The following is a 25,601-nucleotide window of genomic DNA, read 5'->3' as shown; positions in this document are numbered from 1 at the left end:
TAGGTTGGTTTCAACTTTTCAAAACGATTACGTGTTACATAGTGTTAAAAAGATTTCACAGAAATTATTATCTATCTTAATATAAAACAAAACGTGTCTGTGACGGGCAAAACATACCAGCGACACATGTTGTTGGGGGCCGAGGCCATCTTGGTTTCGGGGATAGGCGTACCGCTGGCGTTTCTAAAAACACAACGCCTCTGTAAATCAACATTTAGTATACTCACATTATTGCTGAAAATTAAGATTTGTGTTTTCTTTTTAATTACATGAATAATATTACAAAGCTTTATTGGGCGCAGCTTGCTTTTGATCGCTGCACTCTTACCCTTCGATGTGATCGTGAGATCGGTCAGCAATATCACAACGTTATGTTTTCATCATTCAGTTTTAGATCAAAATCCTTTTGCCAGCGGTCGGCACCCAAAAACAAGGATGGAGTCGGCAGGGCTTTATCTTAGGTTTACCGTAGATTTTGTGTGTGTGTGCGTAACATGTGAATGCGGGAGGGTTGCTTTTGGGTCTTGTTGTGACTTTTATTCTTTACTTGTCTTGGAAGGTGGTACCTGGAGGTTTACAATAGACGATACGATTCTAAGACTGATCATAAAAGTATGACCCGTTATTTAGAACCATAGGAGACTAACACGTACAATAGCGCTATATTGATAATGTCAAAACATGCAAGATACCTGTTTTCATTATAGATGTACGGTGTCCGTCCAGTTCTCCTATAGTCAACAGTCTATTAAGCAGTCACTAATCTAGTTTGTGGATACAAGATTGTATGACACTTGATCAGCCTTAAGGTTTACATTCGGTCAGAGGGTTTTTCGGTATGATGATCTCTTTCGGGTACCTTGGAGGTGTTCATACTTGGGGATGCAACTTGATCGTTTGTGGATTTGACAACGTTAACAGGAGAAACAAAATGGCCTATTGATAATACATAAAACACGGGACTGCCGTGCTATGTACAAAGAAAATAAAAAGGCATACAAGTCTTTCTAATATACGGTTAATCTTTTGTCTGCATCTGTATCTGTGTAGCCGGTATAACCGCCATTCGGCGTAACACACCAGCTTTTCTCATACTTCTTCAGCGATGTTCCAAAACAATCTAGTTATACTTTCTCTGGGTAACATTTCTAATTGATACATGTACTGTTGGCCACAGTGAAGCAATTTTGCTGTTGTATCTTGTCCTTTTTCTTAAGCTTATCTAATGATTCATCCTTGGATTTCTTTTCAAGGCAATTTTGTACAGTAAATATAACACCAATGGACGTTTTGGAAAGAAATCGTATTACCGTTAGAACGTTTACAATCGGGTAGTGAAATCTAGTTATCTAAAATGTAAGATATCCATTATAATGACATCAATATCAGCAATAACGACATAGATGGTATGTTTGATATCCCATATATTTCATGAAATTATTCTTTGGAGTTGTTAACAAGAAGGGAAATCTTTAAGAAATATGAGACCTAAAGTAACGGTTACATTTTGTTTGTTGTTGATACAACTTTGTTAGTCCAATCTATGAGTCAGAAGTATATATTGCCACATGCTGAAGTAAGTTATCAGTTGTCAAAAGGCATGTCACTTGCGAACTCCAACATTTAAGTTAAATGTCACAATAAAGTTGGAAGAGTGCCTTGTTTGTTGAACGAAATACACGAGAAGATCATTCCTGGAACTCATCATCACGGATCATCCGCAGCACATCTCTTTCCTTCTATCCCCCACGTGTACTCTATATGACAGGAGTAATGTTCTAGCGTGGCCCAATCCTATGGCTGCTAGCATGTCACCAAACGTCACTGACAATTAGCCAATGACGTCTGAGTTGCGGGTTATTAACACCCCTGGTCTCATGTCACAAGAAAGGTCTGATTTCACACCTATTGTACAATGCTTGTGGGGCCTCTTTGTATCAAGTCATACGCGTATCCTAAACAAGTAAGTAAAATCCTGAAAAGACTTTTACAACAAATAACGCCAAGAAATTTATTCAGACCACCTTGACAATCATAAGAAAATGAAGTTTTCTGTCTCATGTTTAAGCTGTAAAGGGTTCGTCCTCAATTCAAGTGAAGCATGATGCTTTTTCAAGTAGCTAGTGTTGGTGCAATGCGACTTCGCGACGGCTAGCAGGCGAAAGACATAAAGCGCATGAGTCAAATGATCTTCTACTTCTACACTCTGACCAACAATGATACTGCAGAATTTTCTCGGTAATTTTGTAAATTATGGCCTGATTTGTTTCACAATGTCTGATAATTTTCACCAACTTCTACACATTACAAATCTCAAATGCAACTATTCAACTATGGTATCAGCATTGTACAATGTACAGCCTAGAATCTAACCATTGTATAGCATAGAACCTCAAATCCGTCTAAATGCACCTATAGGCAAACAAGACACGTAGGTATGGAAAATAGATTCAGGGACTGAAATACAACTTCCAAGACTTGTTGGAAATTAAGCTGGTCTCATGTAAAGTATAGTTATAGGTTCAATGCTGATGGAGTTGAGTCAACTAAGAGTTTTGGCCTGTAATAAAATGCCTACTTGTGACAAACAGTCACGGCACAGCTCTATCAATTCAATAAGATTTGCTGGTCATGTGACTGTGACAATTCTCATATGTCTCTGTTACCATAATGACTGTGTACATGGCGAAAAGTGGACTTCTCTTCAGAACTAGTACACGTGGCCTACCCCCTGCCCCTTTTCTAGTTATTGCCAATAGAACATCTGCAAATGAGTAACAATGTACAAAATTGTTAAAAAAAATCCCCATATATTTAGCAATCTGGCCCTACGGGGACTGCGTTCTTTGCGCAGATGTAGGCATTCGGCCCGGCATCTTCTTCCCAGTAGCCGTCTTCGTCAACTTCTTCGTATGGAAAGCTGCCGTCACATTTTTGGACGTACCACAGCCAGTTTAAACGCTTGTTCAGGAAAACACAGTTCCGGAACCTGGAAAATACATCAAGCAAAGAATGAGCATTATTTAAACTCCTTTGCCGATAAACTTTAACTGAATTCTATCATATATATGGATGTAACGTTATTTGGTTGCGCCTTGGGAACCCTCCCTCGCGTGTGTGTTTTCGCGAGGGAGGGTGTTTGTGTATGAGTGTGCGTACGTCTGTGTGTGTGTGTGTGTGTGTCTGTGTGTGTGTGTGTGTATGTGTGTATAGCAGGTTGGGAGGGTTGAGTGACATGTGTCCTCAGGTGGCAGAACAGTCCTATACCTCTCCTTAACATCTAACTGTCGGCGATACTTAAGGCTATCTAATGAGGATGCTTACAGGACTTTGTTCTCACTCAACTATAGTTCTAGGGAAGAGCGAACTTTGGAACACGCTAATTCTGGGTTGATAACTCTAATACTTGAAGGCATGGATATTTATTTTTTTCTGAGCTGGTACTAGTAATCGGAACGCCCATCAGCCATTAGGCAGGCGGGCTCGAATATACACGCTAATTTTACTGCTCGTGCAAAGAAATGCGGCTCAGTGTCTTGATTTTGTCCAGCAAAACGGAATGTCATGAATGGAAATTTGGAAAGTCCCAATGTCGTGTTGTTTTTAAATTTACACTTGCTCATAATGCAGTTTACCAACACACACACGTACATATATACACACACACACATACACACACACACACACACATACACACACACACACACACACATACACACACACACACACACACACATACACACACACACACACATACACACACACACATACACACACACACACACACACATACACACACACACACACATACACACACACACACACACACACACGCACACACACATACACACACACACACACACACACACATACACACACACACACACACACGCACACACACACACACACACACACACACACACACACACATACACACACACACATACACACACACACACACACACACACATACACACACACACACACACACATACACACACACACACACACATACACACACACACACACACACACACGCACACACACATACACACACACACACACACACACACACAGAAACATAACGCAGCGATGCAAAACACGTAACCGCCGATTTTACATCATTATATATCATCGGGATTCAAACTGCCATAGGATATTGGCTGTAAATAAGCCTAATAGCCATTAGCGGCACGGAATGGTTGATAGAAAGTGCCCATTTAGGAGGTTAGCAAAGCAACTCAGGTAACAGATTACGTTAAAGTAAACAGGATTCAGAAAAAAGGTCGTCAGGCAATTTTGTCTGTCCCCTGCTTCGGGTTGTTAGATCAACTTCGCGTTGTTTATCTCCCACTTCCTGTTGCTAAGGTACAAACGTTAATCGCAGGGGTTATGGCAGAAGGGCTTATTGCCGTGCAATGAATTTGTGTGTTGTCTTACCCGGTGTTATGTTCGTGGGCACCTTCAGCCCAGGGGGCGTAGCCGGTTACATTAAATGCGGTGCCGTCCTCCCACACGAAAGTGCCTTCAGAGTCTTCATCCGTCAGACCAATCCACACGTCGCGCAGTTTCCCAGTACGTCTGTAATCAATGAAGACGACGACACTGTTAGCACTCATCAAGTACCGCGAAAAACGCAATCAATGCATCAAACCTCTATTCCTTGCCACTAGGCCGACAATTCCTTCCAATAGCATGCAACTCAACCCTCGACTTGAACCAGCGACCTCCAGATCCAGGGCTGGTCAGTCATTTACCAAGTTTGCTATCTAATATTAGGTCCCCAACAAGTCTGTATAACACTAGGTCTCACTTTCCAGAAATCCATATCTGTTCAGATCTTAGCGAAGAAACTGCTGTTTGAAGTACCGAGGGGAGTTTTTGTCTAGATCAAAACCAGTCCAATACTGAGTATTCTTGCTCACCATGGCAACCAGTAGGAAAGTCATTATACACCTTGGTGACTGCATGTGACGTTGTGGATTGTTAGCAGATACATGTGTGCATAATCCAACAGGATAAGTATCTTCCTTAATTCTACTGACTTCAGGGTGTTGGCCTTCGAGCTTCTCTGGACTCGACCAAGGAAAGACCCGCTAGAAGCCAAGTCGTATCTACTGCAGTCAAAATACCTTCATGATGATTTCCACCATCCTGTCATATCAGTCGGACCCCACAGCGTTTCTATGTCAAGCAATGGCCATTGCATACCACCCTTCGGCCCGTCCATTCCACTGAGTAAGCGCTGTCCAGCCGTCACCAATCCATCACAGTACTGCCTATTGGCTGGTAGCTTTCCCTTCAACAACAGGAAGGGAGAATCTTATTGGCTGACGGCTGGTCAGCGCCGACGAAGTGAGGAGGAGGGATCACAGGGCGGTACGCCTGGGTCGTTGCTTGACGTACAAGCGGCGGGCCTGGCATGGGAGGACAGATTTCTTCTTACCTATTCCAGCTCCTGAGAAGTCCGATTAACCACTCGGTGTCAGCCTGGCTGCGGATGTTGAAGATTTCCGCACCGTCTTCAGCACAGATTGACTTTACAGCAGGATAAGACTCGGGCTTGTCATGCAGCTTCAGGCACTTGTCACCGCGCCTACGAAAGTACCGGGATGAGCAGACTACAATAACAAGGTAAAAATTTCATCAGAGATAGCACAATTCATCCGTGGAGTAAGTATTGATTTGGATTATGTGCTTTTGTTTTGCATATCATGTTTTTTTTTATTGTTCGCAACCATTTTTATCTGTTATTGAGTCACTAGATTATGAACCTTTATCTTAATTCCGTGAAGAGGTTAGCAAGCAGCCAAGGTAATAACAGGAAACTGAGGAAAACTTGCACCTGACTACGTTCACTCCCTGAAACTTTTTTTTTACGTCATACATGATCCTGCTATGATGGGCTATTCCATGGCATACACGAATGCCTTGAATTCGTCCTAGCTAAAGTCAATCAGAGGAAGTGCCTCTGTTGTCCTAAGGGGGAAATTGTGCCAAATAAGGCCTACTCAGATTCAAAAGCAAGACGATCGGCACAGAGCGTTCAGTTAAGGTATTTTCTGTGTTCAAAACTTGTTAGTCGGGTGCAGAGGAGGATGATACATAATATGTACTGCTCAGTCTCGAGGTACTAAGGCAACCCTCCACACCCATCTTAAAAAAAAATATATATATATTTAATTATGACCAGTGACGGCACACACCAAAATGATTGAAACCAAAAAACACACCAGCCTTGCCAATTCTGTTGAGAAAAAGAGAGAAAGATTAGAAAATGATATCAACTAACTGGCCGGGGGATAATGTACAGACGCACAAATGCACACACGTGCACACAATGCAGAACACCACTGTAACGCTATCCGATCAGAGAAAGAGACGCTGTACCTAAGGCTGGGCTGTTGCCGATGAGAGCCTGGTCAGTCCTCCGATACCAGCGTCCCGGAGGCCCTGGCACGGCCGGGTCAGTCCATGTCGGCAGGTTGTACAGGTTGGTTGTCCTCGAGTACGGATGAAGCGTATAGTAGATTCCATTTCCTCTGTTGATCCCAACCTTTGAACGTGACACAAACCAGGCTATTACGAGCAGAATGCCACAATGAACGTACTTTTGAAAGGCCTGAAAAGCAAATACATACTAGAGTTCGGCGATCCCATACCTTCGCCGACTGGTGTTAACTTGTATGAATGGTGTGTTTGAAATGTGTGTTATGGATTAGGGAACAGGTATGTATGTGGTGTATGTGTTGGTAACTGTTATAAAGTATTGGAAGTTCATGAGGTTAAGGCATAAAAGTTATTTCTTTGGAAAGATGGCTTAACCAATATATTTTGGATGTGTTATATGATGATATATTTTGAGTTGTGCATGTTACTGTTTGTGGTTGTTGTTGATGTGGTGGTGGAATTTGGGAAGCATTGACGGAGGAACCTGATATCAATTCTTTATCAACAACACTACAAACTTTAAGGCACATTGTGACACATGGAAGGAGTTGGAGGTAATGTATAAACATGGCGACTGATATGTAAAATATTTGCAAAGCCAAATTTCAGGGAACTTTTGAATATATGTCGTACAAAAGAAAATCCTCGACACATGCCACATGTCATTGTTAAATCTCTATGCTAAAAAAGGCGTGCCTTTGAATACGTATTAGAATAAGTATAAAGCTCAAGTGACTTATTCACACAACGACTTAAATCTTCTTTGTTTAAATCTAGCCATACGTTTGTCAAAACGTGCGAAGTGGAGTGAACTGTTATGTTCACTTTATACAGAATAAAAACAAGATATCTGGATATGCACTTTTTGAAAATTGAGTACCATAAAGCATGTAAGAAGAATTTATGTGATAAAACATGGAATTACAACCAACAAGCCTCTCATCCCTGTATTCAATTAAACAGTAAATAACACTGATGTCAACATCAAAATCGCCGTGAATTTAGATCCGGAACGCAGAGAACGGTTTCCCGTACACTGGGCACTGGAGTCTCATGAGTCATGCGGCAGACTGAATGTGACTAAATAATGCTCACTTCGTCTCAATTGAAACTCTTTCCGCTATTGCTGGCCTGACTGTCTGCATAATATTCCGTGCCTCAACCCCCCCCCCCCCGTCTTCATATGGTGTCTTCAACAGACAGACAGCTAGACAATGATATACTCAAACCGCATAACATTAGTTACTTCATCTGACCCTGTTATCGGATTTGTTAGTACTTCACTTCATTCAAGAAAAACAGTTTCCTATTTGTCATGCGCAGTCATAGGTCCTCCGGAATGGGTGATGCGGAAATTGCCGTCTGGAGCCTAAAGATTCATATCGGCTGAGGCGAACGCCCCTGAGCGGATATCTATGCCCCCGGAGAAAATGTCCCGGGGTTTGGGTGGGTGGGTCGCTTTAGACTCCATCGGCGGGCGGAGGCCTATAACTAACACCCGGGTGTGGTTACACGTTGCCTTATATAGTGTGGAGGTATCACCTGATTCCTTCTGACCCATGACCGCGCATGACAAATAGTTTCCTATTTGTCATGCGCAGTCATAGGTCCTCCGGAATGGGTGATGCGGAAATTGCCGTCTTCCGCCAATGCTGTATCTGTCAGTCTACCTACCTTTTACTTTCATCACAACGTCACATATATCCCTTACTGACTCTATCTAATGCTATCCTTCTGCAACTGATATCTCATTCCTTCCCCTCACTCATCCTCTATTCTTCGCCCCTTTTGCTCAAAGTACATATTGCCCTCCCCTTTGATAAATTGATAAAGACTCATGTTCAATGTGCCTTAATCTCACTCGAATTACTTCAACAACTTCAGCAATAAGTTAACCTTGATATTACTTTCTATCTTTCTTCCCATTCTCAATTCTCCATTATAACATCGAATAAGTCTTAATCCAAAATTGAAGGGAGGGAATAACATTACTGTTTCCCTTAAAGGTGAAGAAAAATAATCGATTACGAAAATTTTTGGCTGATGACTATCGAACGTTGAATCAACTAAATTGAAGTTAGTTAACAGATCACTAATTACAGTATACTTATAAAACGTGTACACGTACCCACAGCCAAACCAAAATATATATATATATATATAACTATACATAAATACGCGTAAACGTACCTCAGTACATATGCGTACAATTATTGATGACAAAATATAGAATACCACAGGCAGATAAACAGACTTTTAATAAGTATGCCCAAGAAAGGACAAACATGATGCGAATTTACAAACTCATCAAATATAATTATATGTTATCAAGCCCTTGAAAAGACTAGACCTCCCTCAGTAGCCGCATGGTGGTTTGTTCTGTTTTTCTTTGCTCAAGACGTTCCGTGCGTTCCATTAACGCTTGCATTTCCTGTTAAAACAATGCAAATAAAAGAAAACAAGAATACAAAACACCTCCTGTTATCATTACACATCATACAACAATGCACTTTTGCTAATCTAACGCCGGGCAAAGGAATTACTGAAACTTTCTCGACAAAGCATTGTCAGTCTCTAAATACCGGACCAAAAACACAAGATCTCATCACATAACACTCGGCCAAAACGTAAATAAAATAACACTGTGTCGAACAGGTAACCCTTCACCTGTTGAAACGTCTTGTTAACAACGCTCATTCACAGCTGAATAAACGTTAATACTAAAACAAAAAGGCACACAAACATAGAAATTACTGCCTTAACGGGGACACATGCACACTGCAACATGTACCCCGTTCGATCAAGTGTCGAATCGGGAAATAATACAACACTCCCACTTGGCTTAATGCCTTACCGGGAACACTTGTACACAACAACACATACCCTGTTCGACAAAGTGTCGAACCCGGAAAAAACACTCCCACTTGGCTTAATGCCTTACCGGGAACACATGTACACAACGACACATACCCTGTTCGACAAAGTGTCGAACCCGGAAAAAACACTCCCACTTGGCTTAATGCCTTACCGGGAACACATGTACGCAACAACACATACCCTGTTCGACAAAGTGCCGAACCCGGGAAATAACACTCCCACTTGGCTTAATGCCTTACCGGGAACACATGTACACAACAACACATACCCTGTTCGACAAAGTGCCGAACCCGGAAAATAACACTCCCACTTGGCTTAATGCCTTACCGGGAACACATGTACGCAACAACACATACCCTGTTCGACAAAGTGCCGAACCCGGAAAATAACACTCCCACTTGGCTTAATGCCTTACCGGGAACACATGCACACATTAACACATACACAAAATAACACATACTCACCTGCCAAAACCGGGACACACAATAGGGAAAATTACGAAATGCAGAAGTAAATAAACAACAACGAAAACATTCACAACGTAAAAGGGGAAAGGAAAACAACCATCAAATATTTTGTCAAAACATTAGAGAAAACGCAATCACGACAAAAAAAAAATATATATATTACAGAGCTCAACAAAGCAATGATAATTTCGTCATAACTCATGTAAATCAAAACTAGAGAGGGCGACACGAAACTGTAGGGATCTCTTGTGAGAAAGCGTACACCTCAGTCTTTTCCACACTCCAAACCCTTGGAATATACCAACAAGGAAACCAAACTACCAGGTGTGCACAAAAAACTGGCTACCACTAGGGTGAGACTGGCGTGAAAGGGACGTCAGACACCTTGGGTTGCCTCGTCGCATGTCGATGGAAATGCCTGAGGTAGAGCTGGCTCATGGGACGGTGAAGCTCTGGCATGATGCCTGCATGGCGCCTGGTAGCCGTTGGCAGGATCCCTTGGGTTGCCCGGGCGCATGTCGAGGGAACTGCCGGAGGTAGAACGGGCTCGTGGGACAGCGAAGCCTGCATAGCCAAAACACATTGAAGAGAACTGAGGGATGTGTCCCAAAACACAAGGTAACAAGACAACGGAAAACAATCTCAAATCCTTGCATGTCCTGAACCACACTGCCCGGGCCTCAAGGGACCACAACGTGCCGATTACATGACGATCCCGGGCCAGCCATACAACATCCAGCACCCATACACCATCTCACAATCAATCGTGTAACGTCTGAAATAAATTCAACCGAAAACAAACAAAAGAAATCCTCGAGAACGGGAAGTGTTTACCGCCTACTCTACCGGGAAATCGGGGAATCTGAATGAGGACGCACGGCTCCACTGCTTGCCGGATGGCCAAGGTGACTCCTCGTTACGGTCCCGCAGCGTGACGACCTGGTCTAACGCCTGAGCTGTCCCTCGCTGGACCAGACCACTCGTCGCCGCCGTCGGACCCGGGGCTGGTGCCTGATGTACCGAAGCCGCTATTACCTGACTGGAGCCGTTCGAGAGGCCAGGCTTGACCTTGCTGTACCTCGCACACAAACACCTGAATAATAAGAGACATGAGGAAGAAAAACAATGGCATTCCCACGTGCAGCCAGGTGTCGCATACCTGTAACCATTGTCTGCAGGAACAGACTACACAGGGAAACAAAACGCCTGTAAAATGCAACGACCGAGTGCACGAAAAAATGGAAAGTCCTGGCCTCGTGGCAGTAGCTTCCCGAAGTTTTAACCTGCTAAGTTCCTAAAATATCTACAAACAAACGTAGATTAGACATATCCTGCTATCCGAACATTCAGCGAGTGTCTACGAGTGAGCGGCGTCCACTGAAAAAAGAACGTAACTTAATTAGGCCACACGTGTTGGAGCACCTGGCCGCGTGTCAGCGTGGCTGGAAGAGAACAAAGGAGGACAAAGGAAAAGACCAAATAGCACGAGTATAACTCCGGCTGTCTCTAATCAAGCAAAAATCTTGCGCAACTGTTGAACAACAAATACAAAACCCACCAAAAACTGGAGTCTCTCGAACACAGCTTTACAAAGATAGGATAAAGCAACACGTGGACAAGCAAAAAAATTCGACACAACTAGAAAATAAATGCTTAAACTTTCACCCCTACCAGTTCATATAACCACTAACAAACCTATCCTTCCCCTTCGAAAAGAAGGGACAACGGAGAGCAAGCTGCCGTAAAGACGTGCCCGAACGCATTCGCGGCTTGCAGACACTTGAAATTTCCTCGGCTTCGCTTGCTGGACATTTTCTCCGGGTGGTTGATCTCGTAGACGAAGAGCTAGGGACTCCGTCGGCGGGCGGAGGCCTATAACTAACACCCGGGTGTGGTTACACGTTGCCTTATATAGTGTGGAGGTATCACCTGATTCCTTCTGACCCATGACCGCGCATGACAAATAGATCGGATTACACTTTGTTGATTATAATAGCACAGCAATTACAGAATAATTCAAATTTCAAGTTTGGTATGAGGGCTACACGGTGTCCTCCAGTAAGTTGGTGACGTGAAGCAACTTTATTACAGCTTGCATACACAATAATTGTGTAAGACATTTGTACCGATTTTTGACCATTCCTACATGTGCAAATGCCTTTTGAAAACATTTTTGCAACGGAAATGACAGACGTTTGAAACACCGTGATTATCATAGTAAATCATAATCAGAAAATGCTGTAGTTTGGTATCATGTAGGCTTTAAATATAAATACTTATATCGCCCTCTACCCAAAAAAATCCAATAGTCTTTGTCAAACTTACAGAGTGATCATGTCATCATGATGTTTTGAAAGAAAGCTGAGAGTTCCATACCTGTGCTGGGTTTGGTCCTGTACCAATATCCCCATCTCCACCGTCGGTGTCCCCTTGTAAGAACTGGATCTGGTCGTAGTTAAACAGGACGAAGGACTTGCAGCCATTCGTAATCAGCACCAGTTGGAACGTGTTCCGCTGGAGGAGTAGCAAACAAATGTATACGATAATTGGTTAGTATGATGTGTCTTAGCATATGTAGCATACGTAGCTTATAGCAACGTCATCTATCATAATCATACAGGTTACTATAAGGTAAGACATTACAAAAAGCAATTTAACAACAACAACAAAATGATCAAGGTCTTGTTGAGACATAGACACCTGGATAAATGTGTATATTGCTATTTTCTACGAATGTTGTATTAGTTTGTCTATCTATATTCACCTTTTTCATTTCGTGATCCAAAGTAGAATCATGGGTGTCGATGTTTTTTAACGAGTAGGAGTCCATTTGAAGCAAGTTATTAACTGAAGCAGGAGCACAGTCATGTCCCAGCAGGAACGTTTTACGGTAGTTACTTCTGAATCAGTGAATGGCGAATGGCCAATTTCATTTAAACTAGTACAATCCCACTACTGTGATAAACCCCCTAAACACACGTTGGAGTGAATTATATTATCGTAACGTTTTCTGTCTGCATCTAATGACAGCTACCCTTCCTAACTGCAATAAAAGTGAAACAGTCAGAAAACGTTAGGATCTCCAACCCCAACACCTGCTTAAGTCCTATATGAGCTTGTCTCCCCGAAGTCGTCTGGACATCAGGTTGCACTTTGTTGGATTTACAAGATTACTACCGTCCCCGGTCGCTCCCTTGAGTCCAACCTCGTGCCAGGTTGCAATGTAGGCCCAGGTCGACACGAAGGTTCCATGGTCGGCGGGAAAGGCTGTCTGGATGTCCGTGGATGCTCTCGCCACCACACCAGCGTCAGTTGTTTCCCGATGGTAGATGTAGCCTGCACGGGGGGTGTAGCTTGTCTTGATGTCGGTGAAGAAAGCGGCGATGACTCTGTTGTTGGTGACTGGAAATGCAGCTGTTGTGACTCCTGTTACCGCGCTCCCAAAGGAGATTGCACCGTTGGTATTCACCTGGAGAAATCACCAATAAAAGAAAAGTTCCTCGTCAGACATATAATCCTTTTAATGATATTTTGCAAACTGATCGACGGCAGGTGAAATCAGCATAACTACACAGCATCGGTAGACAAATAAAAAGTACATTATCTCATGCCAGTCACGACGCTTTTTATGAATTGATATGTGCAAATATATATAAATATGTATATATATATATACACAGTATATATACATGTAGATAGAAAGCAACGACCCTTGTGTACCGGCCTACGTCACCCATTACATCGTTACTTGTAGCTACGGCCAAGGCAACGCGTTTGCCTTAAACTACAGAGTCGGAGTATCTGATTGGCTGGCGGTTGGCAAACGCTAATGTAGCGAAATGGAAAAAAATCGCAGGCCGCTATATTTATGTCAGTTGCTTGACAGATATATAATCAGTGGGCCGTGCTAGAGAGGACGCCATAAATAGACAAGATCAAAACAACACTGTCACCGAGGTAAGCCTCCTAAATGGATATAAAAACAACCGCAACAACAAAACAACAACAGACTCAAGCAAACAAGTGTATCTGAAAATCCATCAATGACTGCGGTTTCTATCATGTTCTGTTCATGTATCGATAGCTTCATTTAGAAGGTATAGGCTGAAGAGACTTACGTAAAGTGAATTGTAGGTATTTCCAAAGAATGGGAACCGTGTGCTGAGACTCTGTTCTCCGGATGTGTTGTCATCAGCAGGTGGGTCCAAAATGTCTGCAGTACCGGGTCCGCACGGGTAGAGGGCAGCATTGCTCACTGGAGTAATCTGAAATACAATTGATACATTTATGTTGTGAACTTGTCATTTCATATCTCGGAAAACGCGGAATTGTCCTATGATTTGATTTCTGAGTTTTCTTATGATAATTGATAGATCTTATTTTCTTTTGTTGTAGTTTCTTTTGGTGTTGAAAGGACAGCAGATGGTTGTAGAAGTGTGAGATGAATAACTGTACAGTACAGTGTCTAATAATACCACATAAGGAAAATGTCGAAGACGAATATCACTTCATGGAATGTGCAACATATCATGATGCAAGATTTGAGTTGATGCAGACAATTAAGTGCAAAACAAATGTAACATTACCTAAGTCGAAAATAGGGACGTTTCGTGCACTTACTTACATGTATGTCATGTCCCGACACAGTATCTATATATCTTGCCCAATATATCTATACATCTATGCATAAAAGAATCCGTGAAATAGCGACTTAATTGTGTAAGACATTTAACTCCTAATCATATAACTGTCTAACTGGCTTATACGACTCTCTATTGTACCTCCCAATTATCTACTATTGACAACATTGTATAGCATAGAACCTTCTAGTTTGTACTAGATCATTGTTTGGCCTAGAACCTCCCTATAGTTTGTACTAGATTAAAATGAGTAATCATTAGTATTTTGCCGTACATTGTACCTGTTACGATAGTTGTGCAATAAACTTTAACTTGACATAATCTAATCTCCAAGCATATCCAACGGTTGAAAAGACCGTATCCAACTGGCAGAATACATTTTTATTGTAACCGAAGTTGCAAAAAAATTTTTTCCTGCCAGTTGGATAAGGTCTTCGCAACCGTTGAATCTGCTCTGAGATTAGACATAACCCACATGCTCAGTTCTTGGTATTAGTCTTATTTTTCAAACACGTGCACAGGGTCCTCCTGCCGCAAACGACTACGCCAAACCTACTTTCTTGGTTCTCTGAGTAATGTTTTTTTTTTTATCAATGCATGATTGAGAAAATGGTGGCAAACGGGTCTTCTGGCTAGCAACGTCGGATCAAAATCTGTTTCTGGTACTAGGTTCGAAATCTTATAATGAGACAAGTATGAACGGCCCCTGGGAAAAGTATCAGGTAACTGGAATGAAGAAACTGGTTTATTTAACGTACCTTTTTGAAGGTTGGGAACCAGCCTTTCAGCGACTTGCGCATGTATGTATATTTGATCTGCTTGGAGATTACTTTATCGCTTTAACTGTGATAGAAACAGAACAGACAAATTACCCGGACCCTGCCAAGCCCTGTGGCAAGGCTTCCTTCATAACAAAAGGAACCTAAGATAATTGACTTGTTACCGAAGGCACCTTTCATTATGTAAATTTGCTGATTTTCATTGATAATACAAACTCATGAATACAAATCAAAGGTACTGTCTTGCTTCGTCCATTTGGACAGAAGATGTTCAAGAGCACAGTCTCCCAAATTTCTTTGTGGTGCCCTGAAACATTTTTGTTGATGGTATTTTCAGTACTTACATATATTACTAATAGATAAAATCCCTGAAACCAACCGGCTAAATTCAAATTGTGTTTGCAAAACAAGTCTTTACGGTCTTATAAGATAGGATTCGTAAAAATGTCAATTTGCTGGCATCTTGCAAAAATTATGCAACTAAAACTTATCAGCAAATGAATGATGTACCAATATTTTTACAGACTTTTCATTTGTCGTCATTTGCGCCGTGTTTGATCATACCGTAAGTCTGTGAACCACACCAAGATGATACTGCTGAATCCAATTATCTGCCAACATGGTCACCGGGAGTTTCAAATTACAATAAGGTGCTTTCTTTTTCGAGCATTTTTAGTTTTAGGGGGCAATTTGAATTATTTAGGAAGTGTGGGGGGGGGGGCTGGATGAGGACCAAATAATTTTTTTTTTTAGGTAAGGGTTAAAATATATTATTGCATTGTTTTATCATGACATGAATATCGATACTTTAAGTCAATTTTACAAAATTATTTCCTGTTCTATGCTGTATTCCTTTATTTGTTGTTCTAATCTAGGCTAATCTGTTCTATTTCTTTCTACTGTATGGAAATGGAATCCGTTGTATTTTTTACTCTACTAAACTATATCATACTAAACTAAGTTATTTTTTTCTGACCCTTCATATCCTGTACTGTTCAGTGTATCCCAATGCCTGCCATCAATGTATTTCAACCCTAAGACATAACGTGTTTTTCAGCATGGTCCTGTCCCAACGGCTATAAAAGAAAGGGCGGAATGTGCTACAAGTTGTTCAACACACGTAAGAACTTAATCGACTCGGTCACAACCTGTCGTGGAGCTGGAGGTACCCTTGCCATGCCCAGAGACGCCGAAACCAACGCCTTCCTAGCATCCTTCTATGAGGCAGAGAAAACCCCACTGTTGTCCCAATTCAGGCAAAGGCCCGTATATTATCGCTTTTTCTGGATCGGCCTTCAAGATCAAGAAAAAGAGGCCACATTTAAGTGGCTGGATGGCTCCACACTTGGAATGTACACACTGTGGAACCCAGGGCAACCAGATAGTCGTGAGGGCGATGAAGGCTGCGTTATTTCTGGCAACATCCGGGACCGGGGAAACAAGTGGTACGACGCATCATGCCACAATCTGTACAGCTTCATCTGCCAGGTCACTCCAGGTACTTCATATAATCTATTATCATTTCTCTAAAGTAGTTGATATGCTAAACTGAGTCTACTAATTTGATGTCTGTTGTTTGGAATATGTCGTCAAATCATCCATGTTGGTTCTAGACATTGACACTAAAATTGACAAGAGGGCATTATTGGCCGATCAATAAAGGTCAGCTTTCTTCTTCATTAACCCATGCTTATGACGCTACGGCTGAATTATCAGTAGAAGTAGAGGCCTGTGATTGGTCCACAAAGACTGGCTAAATGATAATGGCACTGTATAGTCAATCATACTTTTTCTCATTTTAACCACAACTCATCTGCATTTCATCTTTTAAATAAAGCTAGCGTTTAGAATATTCTTTATCAGTGTAGATTTGAAATAGTTAGGATCTTCAGCATGAATTAGATCTTATTATCGTATTTTGAGATTCTGCTACCGGAATGCAATAGTAGCATAGGGAATGCCAGTTTGGTCTATAGCTGTGGTGCAGAACGGATTTATATCTTTGTCTTGGACGTCTCGTTTTCCACTCGATAGAGAAATACCACCCGACCCCACATTCGATTGCTCGTTAGGTTACAACAAGTAAATTTTATGGATGACATCACCAGTCCTCTGGACAGGGCAAAGGGAACTTTAGAACCGACAGAACCAAGATGGCGACACACTGTCTGCTTCTTTTCTCTATGGCGGTACGATTGGACAGCACGTTCGCACAGGCCGATAAAATCCAGAACTGACGGAAACACTTCTGTGTGGGAGGTTGATTAAGTCTTTGGTATGTCTGGAACTAGCAATTTCTGTGGAGGTTAATTGTTTTCACAAGTCAATCATATGGCTGCATGGCACTTTTTTTTGGTTGGATAGCGAAGACACACTCTTACATGATAATATTGATCATCGAATTTTGCGTTTTTTGTGTGTCAACAGCCGTCTTGCTAAAACGTGTTTTAGGTGTTAACTGATGCTTAGGTGGTGTGGTCAGAATGTGTATAGACAAGAAATTGAATCGGGTAGATAAAAAATGTTGAGACATATCATCTTTGTCCTTCGTGATCCCGAACGACCTAAATACATACCTTCGAAAACGCTTACAAAAACTAGGGTGTAAACATATATACAGACATATTCTTGCATGATAACATTGATCATGTACTTCTGCGTTGCAGGTGTCAACAGCCGTCTTGCTAAACGTGTTTTAGGTGAATACTGATGTTTATCTGGTGTAGTCAGAATGTTTATAGACAAGGTATTGGATTGGGTGGATAAAAAGTGTTGAGACCTATAATTTTGTCCTGTGTGATCCCGCGCGACCTAAATACATAATTTCATAAACGCTTATAACAGATAGGGATCTTCATTCCCTTCAGTGTACACTTTGGAGATGTGTATCATAAAGCTCAAGAATAATGCCCATAGCTCCGTTGGTTCTTTTGTCCGACAATGATCTTGTCACGAGAGGGAAGATAAGAAGTTTAACTGTATACAAGTAATATGGATGTTTCAGTAGCTTTGATACACATGATATTTTAGCAACTTAGAGTAACAGAATCACTGGAAACGGAACGCAGAAAAAAGGTAAACATCCATGTATGAAACCATCAGATGTGACGCTTGCATGTGATATCTATCGTTTAACAATATTTTTAAATGCCATTAGCAGAACACGTTTTAAAACACTACTGAATTACTCAGTGGGTTTATTAAAAATACGATAGGCTGTTGGCGTCACTCTACATACTGAGCAACGGCGTATGGTAAATAGACACTGTAGTTCAAATGTAGTTAATTTTCATGATTTGAAAATCACTGATGGTGTTTTGAATTCGTTAACTGTATGTTCTAAAGTTAGTATTCACTATTCTATTAAGTGTATTGAGTGTCCTTACTTAAAGGAGGATGATGATGATGATGATGATGATGATGTTGATGGTGATGATGATTATGATGATGATGATGATGATGATGATGATGACGACGACGACGACGATGATGATGATGATGATGATGATGATGATGACTTAAAGACCAACATTTCAGATCGCATGAGTTTAGTTTTACTTTGATATGGAGGCAAAACAAAGGATTGCGCTTTGATCACAACATGGGCGGTTATGCGAGCACAGTTACTGAGTTAGTTCTTTACTTCGCATTATTGCAACTGTACAGTGCTGTAAAAGTTGTTATATACTTATAATTACAAAAACATTAACATAGTCATTTAACACATTATAATGACGAATTAAATGCAGAGAATGGTGGTACAAAAGGCAGTTAGACTTAGTGTAATCATATAATATTCATAAGTAAACTAAAGATAAATAGATTGAGTATGATTTTTTTCACAATGTCCAAATGTCTGTTCGATGTCTAAGCAACAAATAACAGTGAATAAATCAACGCATTATCTCATTGAAACAACATCTGTCTAGTTTTCATGTTTCTAATCGGACATACACATAGCCATTACATGCGTAGATGTCAGATAGATTGTTTGCTTGCAACATACTCTCGTTTTATTTCTATATTAGACGAACTCAAAATAGGACATGCAAAGACAGCATTTTTGTACTGGGTAAATGATACAACATTTTTTTTTCTGTAGTGAAGTATGAAGTGTAACTTGGTAGGAATCGTTTTCTTTTTACAGTTTCGATCAACTCTGTCCCAAATGTCCTTTCATGGCAGGAATACCCTGATGAGATATTGTCAGGTGTTTATTTTTTGATAAAATGTTGGTCATTTTAAGATGTATGTGTTTATGTAGTCGTGTTTGTGCTCTAGCCATCATGCTAGGTTGTTGTTACTTGCTATTGCAGAGCTAAAGCAGCTCAAGAATCGCCGATTTGGTCTAAAGGTGTGATGCAGTACGGTTCCATGTCATCTTCGTCTCGGACGGCTGGGCTTTTACGTGGCAGAGAGATACCACCAGATGCTACATTCCTTTGTTCGTCGCGGATGTCGTTCAAATTAACACTGCTGTACGGCTCGATACGCAGGGTGTTGTTGATGGCATCGAAAGGTACTGTAAGGTAAGGTGTCAGCTCAGTCTCTTCTGCCGTTCCCGTGCCCTTATTAGCATTGTTGATAGCAGATCCAGAGGATTTGTTAAGCCGATTCGAGATCAGTTCAGATGTATTGATGGTGACTCCATGTCGTTTGCGGACCGGGTTCTGTCTTGCTGAATCCTCCTCAGTTTCGTCTTCTGTCTCCTTCTTGTCCCTACCGTCCCCTGTGACAGATCCAGAGTATTGGTACATCTGATTACTGATGAGTTGAGAACTGATGATGATGCCGTGCTGTCCGTTGACAGGATTTCGCCTTCTCCTTGAAACACGCCGCTTGTATATCATCACCGCAACTGCTGTCCCAGCTAGCAGAACTATTCCAGCGACAGTAACTCCAACAGGTATGTACAAATAGTTCATACCAGTTTGCTGTCCGTCATCAAGATTCTTCTCCAATACGAGGCCACGGGTATTGTCCGTGGTACCAAGTGTTGTTATCCTCGCTCGCTGTGTCAGGGCTGAATATGTCGTCCCGGGTGGCTCAGCCAGGAGCGAGGTAGGTTCTGTCATTGGAGATGAGGAGGTCTTTGCCATTGGGGATGTGGTTGCCAGTTCTGTTGATGAGCAGAATGAGTTGGTGTGAAGCGATTGAAAGTCACAGCCGGCCAGTTCAGACGGAGACGTGCATCGGAGATGACCAGCCTGGGAGATGACGCCGAGGGCCGAGGTTGTGGCGTTGCAGACCAGCCATCGCATTCTACCGTCACAGTCAAAAGGGTTGCCTTTGAGACGGAGGGTGAATCTTGTGTTAGATACCTTTTTCCAACCCGTTTCCGGTACAGCGCTGATCTGGTTATTCTCGAGATTGACCTGTAATCGCGCCGCTGTTGTGATGCGGCGGATCAGGGAGAGTGTATCAAAAGGAACCGCCTTCAGTTGATTGTCATTTAGAAATATCTTATAGAAGCTGTTGAGGCCGATGAACGCTCTCGGAGACACGGTTTTGATGAGGTTATGATTCAGAAAAATTGTCTTCAATCTTGGATGACTAACGAAGGTTGAGTCGCCGATATGCAGGAGGCGGCTGCATCGGATGATTACCGACGTTATGGACGGCACGAAAGAGAACGCACCAGATTCTATAAAAAAGACATTCATGTTTTGTTACCGTCAGGGTGGAACCTCTGAAGATTGTTTTGCTTTAACTGTGGACGTTTTGTTCTGCATGTTTCAATAGATCTAGAAATAAGGTGCATATTTGGGATTGCTGTTACGCTGAATATCATTAGATTGCTGAAAATTAGTACAGAGATATTCTTCTCATTTTCATTCTGTCCCTAAATTTTGACAAAGTTGATCTTAATTTTGCATCATTCTCTATTTTTTTCTAACATTTCTACGTTAAAAGATCAGGATTGTTTTGTTTTATTTCATTTGTTTTTTTTTCATGAAAGCCTGATTCTATTTTTTTTCAGGTTGTCGCAAGATTCTACTAGCATTAGATGTTTTCAGTTGTTAGTGGAATAAATAAAGATATGGAAAGACCAACTAGTTCTTATCACTAAATAATGATACTCAAAATTAACCCGACTTGAATAATGTAAAACCTAAGATAGTCATTTTGTTGTAGTGAATAGTTTTATTCCATACTTATGTCTTGTTCTATGTTTATCGTTGTTGCCATACTTTGTACCTGCTACAATAGTCGTGCAATAAATTTCTTATCTTATCACTCATATTGTTTCTTTCGTCTACAAGAAGCATATTATGCATTCTCATAACATTTCAGCACAAAGATACATGTAGATTATTTCCCACACTTACCTACTGCCTGGATGGTGCTGCCGGTTATGACGAATGAGATCAAGTTGGGTAACGGCGGAATGTGTTGTTTGGTGAGGGTGGTGAGGTTGAACAGACGGTTCAGTCTGATTCCAGTCACGGACTGGTCAAACCCGGAAGGAACGTCATTCAGACACGTTAGGCCATGATTTTCTGCACTGCAAACACTGTTAGCGGTAGCCTGTTGGGATAAAAAATCGGTAGTGATGCTCACAAGCTGTAGTGAGTGATGGTTCGTATTCTTCAGAAGACCGTAGATGTAATTTAGGACCCAGCCTAGCGCTGAAGCTGGGGGAGGGGTGTTGGTGATGAACACTGGTCTTCCTACAGTAATATTTCCAGACCGTCTCCCAATTGGGCAGTTTACTGTTTATTTTCAGTACGTCAAATATAAAAATGTACCAATTTTTTTTCAACCTGTCGTATGGCAAGACTTTGTTTGTCAAACAGAAAAGCAAAGTATATGCAAACAAAACAAATGCAAACTAAGACTTAAGTGAGCTTGTTAAACATTTTGCACATTCAATGAGTTTAAATGTTTTTAGTTTTTTTTGTTGCGTGTTAGGTACAGAGGCTCTTGAATACTTTTGGCATCCTATAAGTTAAATAAGCTACATATTTTGTTCTCTGTATATGGATAGCAATCGTGAGTGTTGTGGTCTTACCGAAATGCCACTTGAAGCGCACCAAGCCTGAATGCCAACGTCTCGCTGTCTAGGACACTCACAGATCCTCCTCTTCACAAGTTTCCACTCGTTCTGCACGAAGCACTCCTCTGGGCAGGGCAAGGAAAACTTCAGAACCAACAGAACCAGGATGGCGACACACTGTCTGCTCCTTTTCTCCATGGCGGTATGCCCGAAGAGACCGACAACATCCACGACTGATGAAGAAATTTCTGTATGGGAGATTGATATAGCCTGATTGGTATGGCAGGTATTAGTTTTTGTCTGTTTGTGTTCATAGATCTGGATCAATGGACATGCCGAATGAAAAAAAAAAAAACACACACCATTCTGTGTTGTAGATTGGAATCTTTGTTCTTATGTAGAAATACTCAGCATTGTATTTGAATTCTTAGATGTCAACCGTATAATGACTTAAGTGGATTGCTTTCGTAAAAAAGTGTGTTTGGCGAATTCTGATGAAGTGTAAGCAGATCGGTTGGCAGACACAAAACCTAGTCAGTTAGATGTGAAATCTATGACCTAAATGCATAATTTCATCAGAAAAGAACATGACATATTGTATTGTCATGTATCCTTTGAGGATACTCTTTTTTTGGTGACAGATCTGTCTCAATTTTGTACGTTATTTTGAAATCTTCATCATAATGCTCAGGAATAGCCATAATAAAATACATTTGGCTCATTTTTAGACGATGATCCTGTCACGAGAAGTACTGTTAGATGTTCAACTGGAGAACGTCGATTTTTGATAACTACAGGCGTGATTTGAAAGTAACGATTATCTCCCATACGTGTTTTTTACAATGTTTTGAAGTACTCAATTTAAGAAAATATGTACATACAGGAGTCCTTTAATGAAGCTTCAGTTTAAACCAGTCCAAACCGAAGTTATAAATTGTAGGAAAACATGAGTGCACAAAGTATGAAGTTTTTTTATAAAAAATGTATATACATCGATTTTCAGCGTCAGGAATAGAATATATATAACGACCACATATTTACTATCAAAGTGTTTCTGACTTCCCCACTGCGCGGTGTCCGAAAAGTGGTTCACGATGTCAGGAGCTGCAAACTAGGAGACCTGTGAACGGTCCACAGCAATAGATCACATCATTTGACAAAAACGGCAAAAAGCAACAAAGAACAAAAAACAAATTGCAATTAGATATGAATCCAGGTACCGTAGTTGACTTCATATCTGGCCAATCTTGAGTATCTGTTTGATACAATAGATGATGAACGCCCTTACTACGGCAGCTAACATCTCTATTTGTGTATGTCAGACCGTGCTTGCGCAAGTTACCACACTCAATGGAACAAGACAACAACTTGGGATAATTATATCAGTGTAAGTCACTATTTTTTGTTTAAAAAAACTATTTCATGATTTAACCAATATACAACTCATGATGACGTATGCAACTAAGAGATATTACAGTAAACAATCTTGCGAAAAATGAAGTAGTCCAACTGATATTTGATGCAATAATTTCATTTTCAATTTCTCAAGAACATCTGATACTTAAATTAGCAGCTTTTCAAGTATATGTATTTTTCCTCAGTTAGTTTGTATCATCTATGTTTTATATCATATATATTAAACGTATTGTGCTTATTTCTAAGCAACACGTAATTGTAATTAAGGGTAAAAGGCCAGCCCCGACTTCTTTTGGTGACATCACGTCTGACCAGTGACCACTCAAAACGTCACCGAGTGAACATAGATCACTGACCAGTCGTTAAGTCACAGTACATTCCGGATGGGAAAGTGGGAAGTAAACGGAATAAATTATACATCTAGCGAATTTAAACTATCACAGACATTGACACTGAAATTGACAGGTGGGCATTATTGGCCGATCACTAAAGGTCAGCGTTCTTTTCATTATTCCATACTTATGACACTACGGCTACATTATCAGTAGAAGTAGAGGCCTGTGATTGGTCCACAAAGACTGGCTAAATGATAATGGCACTGTAAAGTAAATCATACTTTTTCTCATTTTAACCACAACTCATCCGTATTTAATTTCTTATGTAAAGCTAGCGTTTAGAATATTCTTTATTAGTGTAGATTTCAAATAGCTGGGTTCTTCAGTATGAATTAGATCTTATTATCGTATTTTGAGAATCTGCTACCGGAATGCAATAGTAGCATAGGGAATGCCAGTTTGGACTATAGCTGTGGTGCGGTACGGATTTATATGTTTGTCATGTTTTCCACTCGATAGAGATATACCATCCGTCGCCACATTCGATTGTTCGTTAGGTTACAGCAAGTAAATTCTATGGATGACATCACCAGTCCTCTGGACAGGGCAAAGGTAACTTTAGAACCAACAGAACCAAGATGGCGACACACTGTCTGCTCCTTTTCTCTATGGCGGTACGATTGGACAGCACGTTCGCACAGGCCGATAAAATCCAGAACTGACGGAAGCACTTCTGTGTGGGAAGTTGATTAAGTCTTTGGTATGTCTGGAACTAGCAATTTCTGTGGAGGTTAATTGTTTTCACAAGTCAATCATATGGCTGCATGACATTTTTTTTTGGTTGGATGGCGAAGACACTCTTACATGATAATATTGATCATCGAATTTTGCGTGTGTCAACAACCGTTTAGCTAAACGTGTATTTTAGGTAAATTCTGATATCTACGTACAGTGGTCAGGATGTTCATAGAAAAGAAAATGAATCGGGTAGATAAAAAGTGTTGAGACATATTATCTTTGTCCTTCACGATTCCGAGCGATCTAAATACATAATTTCATAAACGCTTACAAAAACTAGGGTGTATAAATATATACAGACATATCTTGCATTATTATATTGATCATGTACCTTTGCGTTGCAGGTGTTAACAACCGTCTGGCTAAACGTGTATTTTTAGGTAAATTCTGATGTTTACGTACAGCGGTCAGGATGTTCAAAGAAAAGAAATTGTATCGGGTAGATAAAAGTGTTGAGACATATCATTTTTGTCCATCACGATCCCGAACGACCTAAATACATAATTTCATAAACGCTTACAAAAACTAGGGTGTATACATATATACAGAGATTACAGACATATTCTTGCATGATTATGTTGATCATGTACTTTTGCGTTGTAGGTGTCAACAGCCGTCTTGCTAAACGTGTTTTAGGTGAATACTGATGTTCATGTTTTGAGGTCAGAATGTTTATAGACAAGATGTTGGATTGGGTGGATAAAAATTGTTGAGACCAATCATCTTTGTCCTTCGTGATCCCGCGTGACCTCAATACATAATTTCATAAACGCTTACAACAGATAAGTATCTTCATTCCCTTGAGTGTTACATTTTAGAGATGTGTATCATAAAGCTCAAAA

At 40.9% G+C, this 25,601-nt stretch overlaps 1 protein-coding gene and 2 long non-coding RNA genes across 5 annotated transcripts; 1 reads left to right on the top strand and 2 right to left on the bottom strand.

Moving 5' to 3' along the window:
- Positions 1-1,407: 1,407 nt before the first annotated feature.
- On the bottom strand, positions 1,408-15,234 carry LOC136424035 (sushi, nidogen and EGF-like domain-containing protein 1). The gene is made up of 9 exons (XM_066412438.1): positions 15,193-15,234; positions 14,709-14,715; positions 13,913-14,091; positions 12,961-13,263; positions 12,171-12,308; positions 6,391-6,556; positions 5,447-5,621; positions 4,441-4,581; positions 1,408-2,989 (listed from the first exon to the last, which is right to left on the bottom strand). The coding sequence occupies exons 1-9, from the start codon at positions 15,232-15,234 to the stop codon at positions 2,815-2,817; spliced, it is 1,326 nt and encodes a 441-aa protein (XP_066268535.1). The 3' UTR covers positions 1,408-2,814.
- LOC136424738 (uncharacterized) lies at positions 8,690-11,756 on the bottom strand. Of its 3 annotated transcripts, none has more exons than XR_010753909.1 (2): positions 10,629-11,756; positions 8,690-10,358 (listed from the first exon to the last, which is right to left on the bottom strand). It is a non-coding gene; the product is annotated as an uncharacterized lncRNA (long non-coding RNA). The 3 variants fall into 3 exon arrangements; XR_010753910.1 differs by having other exon boundaries at positions 10,641-11,756; XR_010753911.1 differs by having other exon boundaries at positions 10,673-11,756.
- Positions 15,235-15,741: 507 nt separating the features above from the next.
- On the top strand, positions 15,742-19,131 carry LOC136423762 (uncharacterized). The gene is made up of 2 exons (XR_010753788.1): positions 15,742-15,863; positions 16,271-19,131. It is a non-coding gene; the product is annotated as an uncharacterized lncRNA (long non-coding RNA).
- Positions 19,132-25,601: the final 6,470 nt, after the last annotated feature.

Source organism: Branchiostoma lanceolatum, chromosome 18, assembly GCF_035083965.1.
Source record: "Branchiostoma lanceolatum isolate klBraLanc5 chromosome 18, klBraLanc5.hap2, whole genome shotgun sequence".
NCBI classification, from domain to species: Eukaryota; Metazoa; Chordata; class Leptocardii; order Amphioxiformes; family Branchiostomatidae; genus Branchiostoma; species Branchiostoma lanceolatum.
Note: the sequence above shows the minus strand (reverse complement) of the source record. Positions and strands in the feature narration are given on the sequence as shown.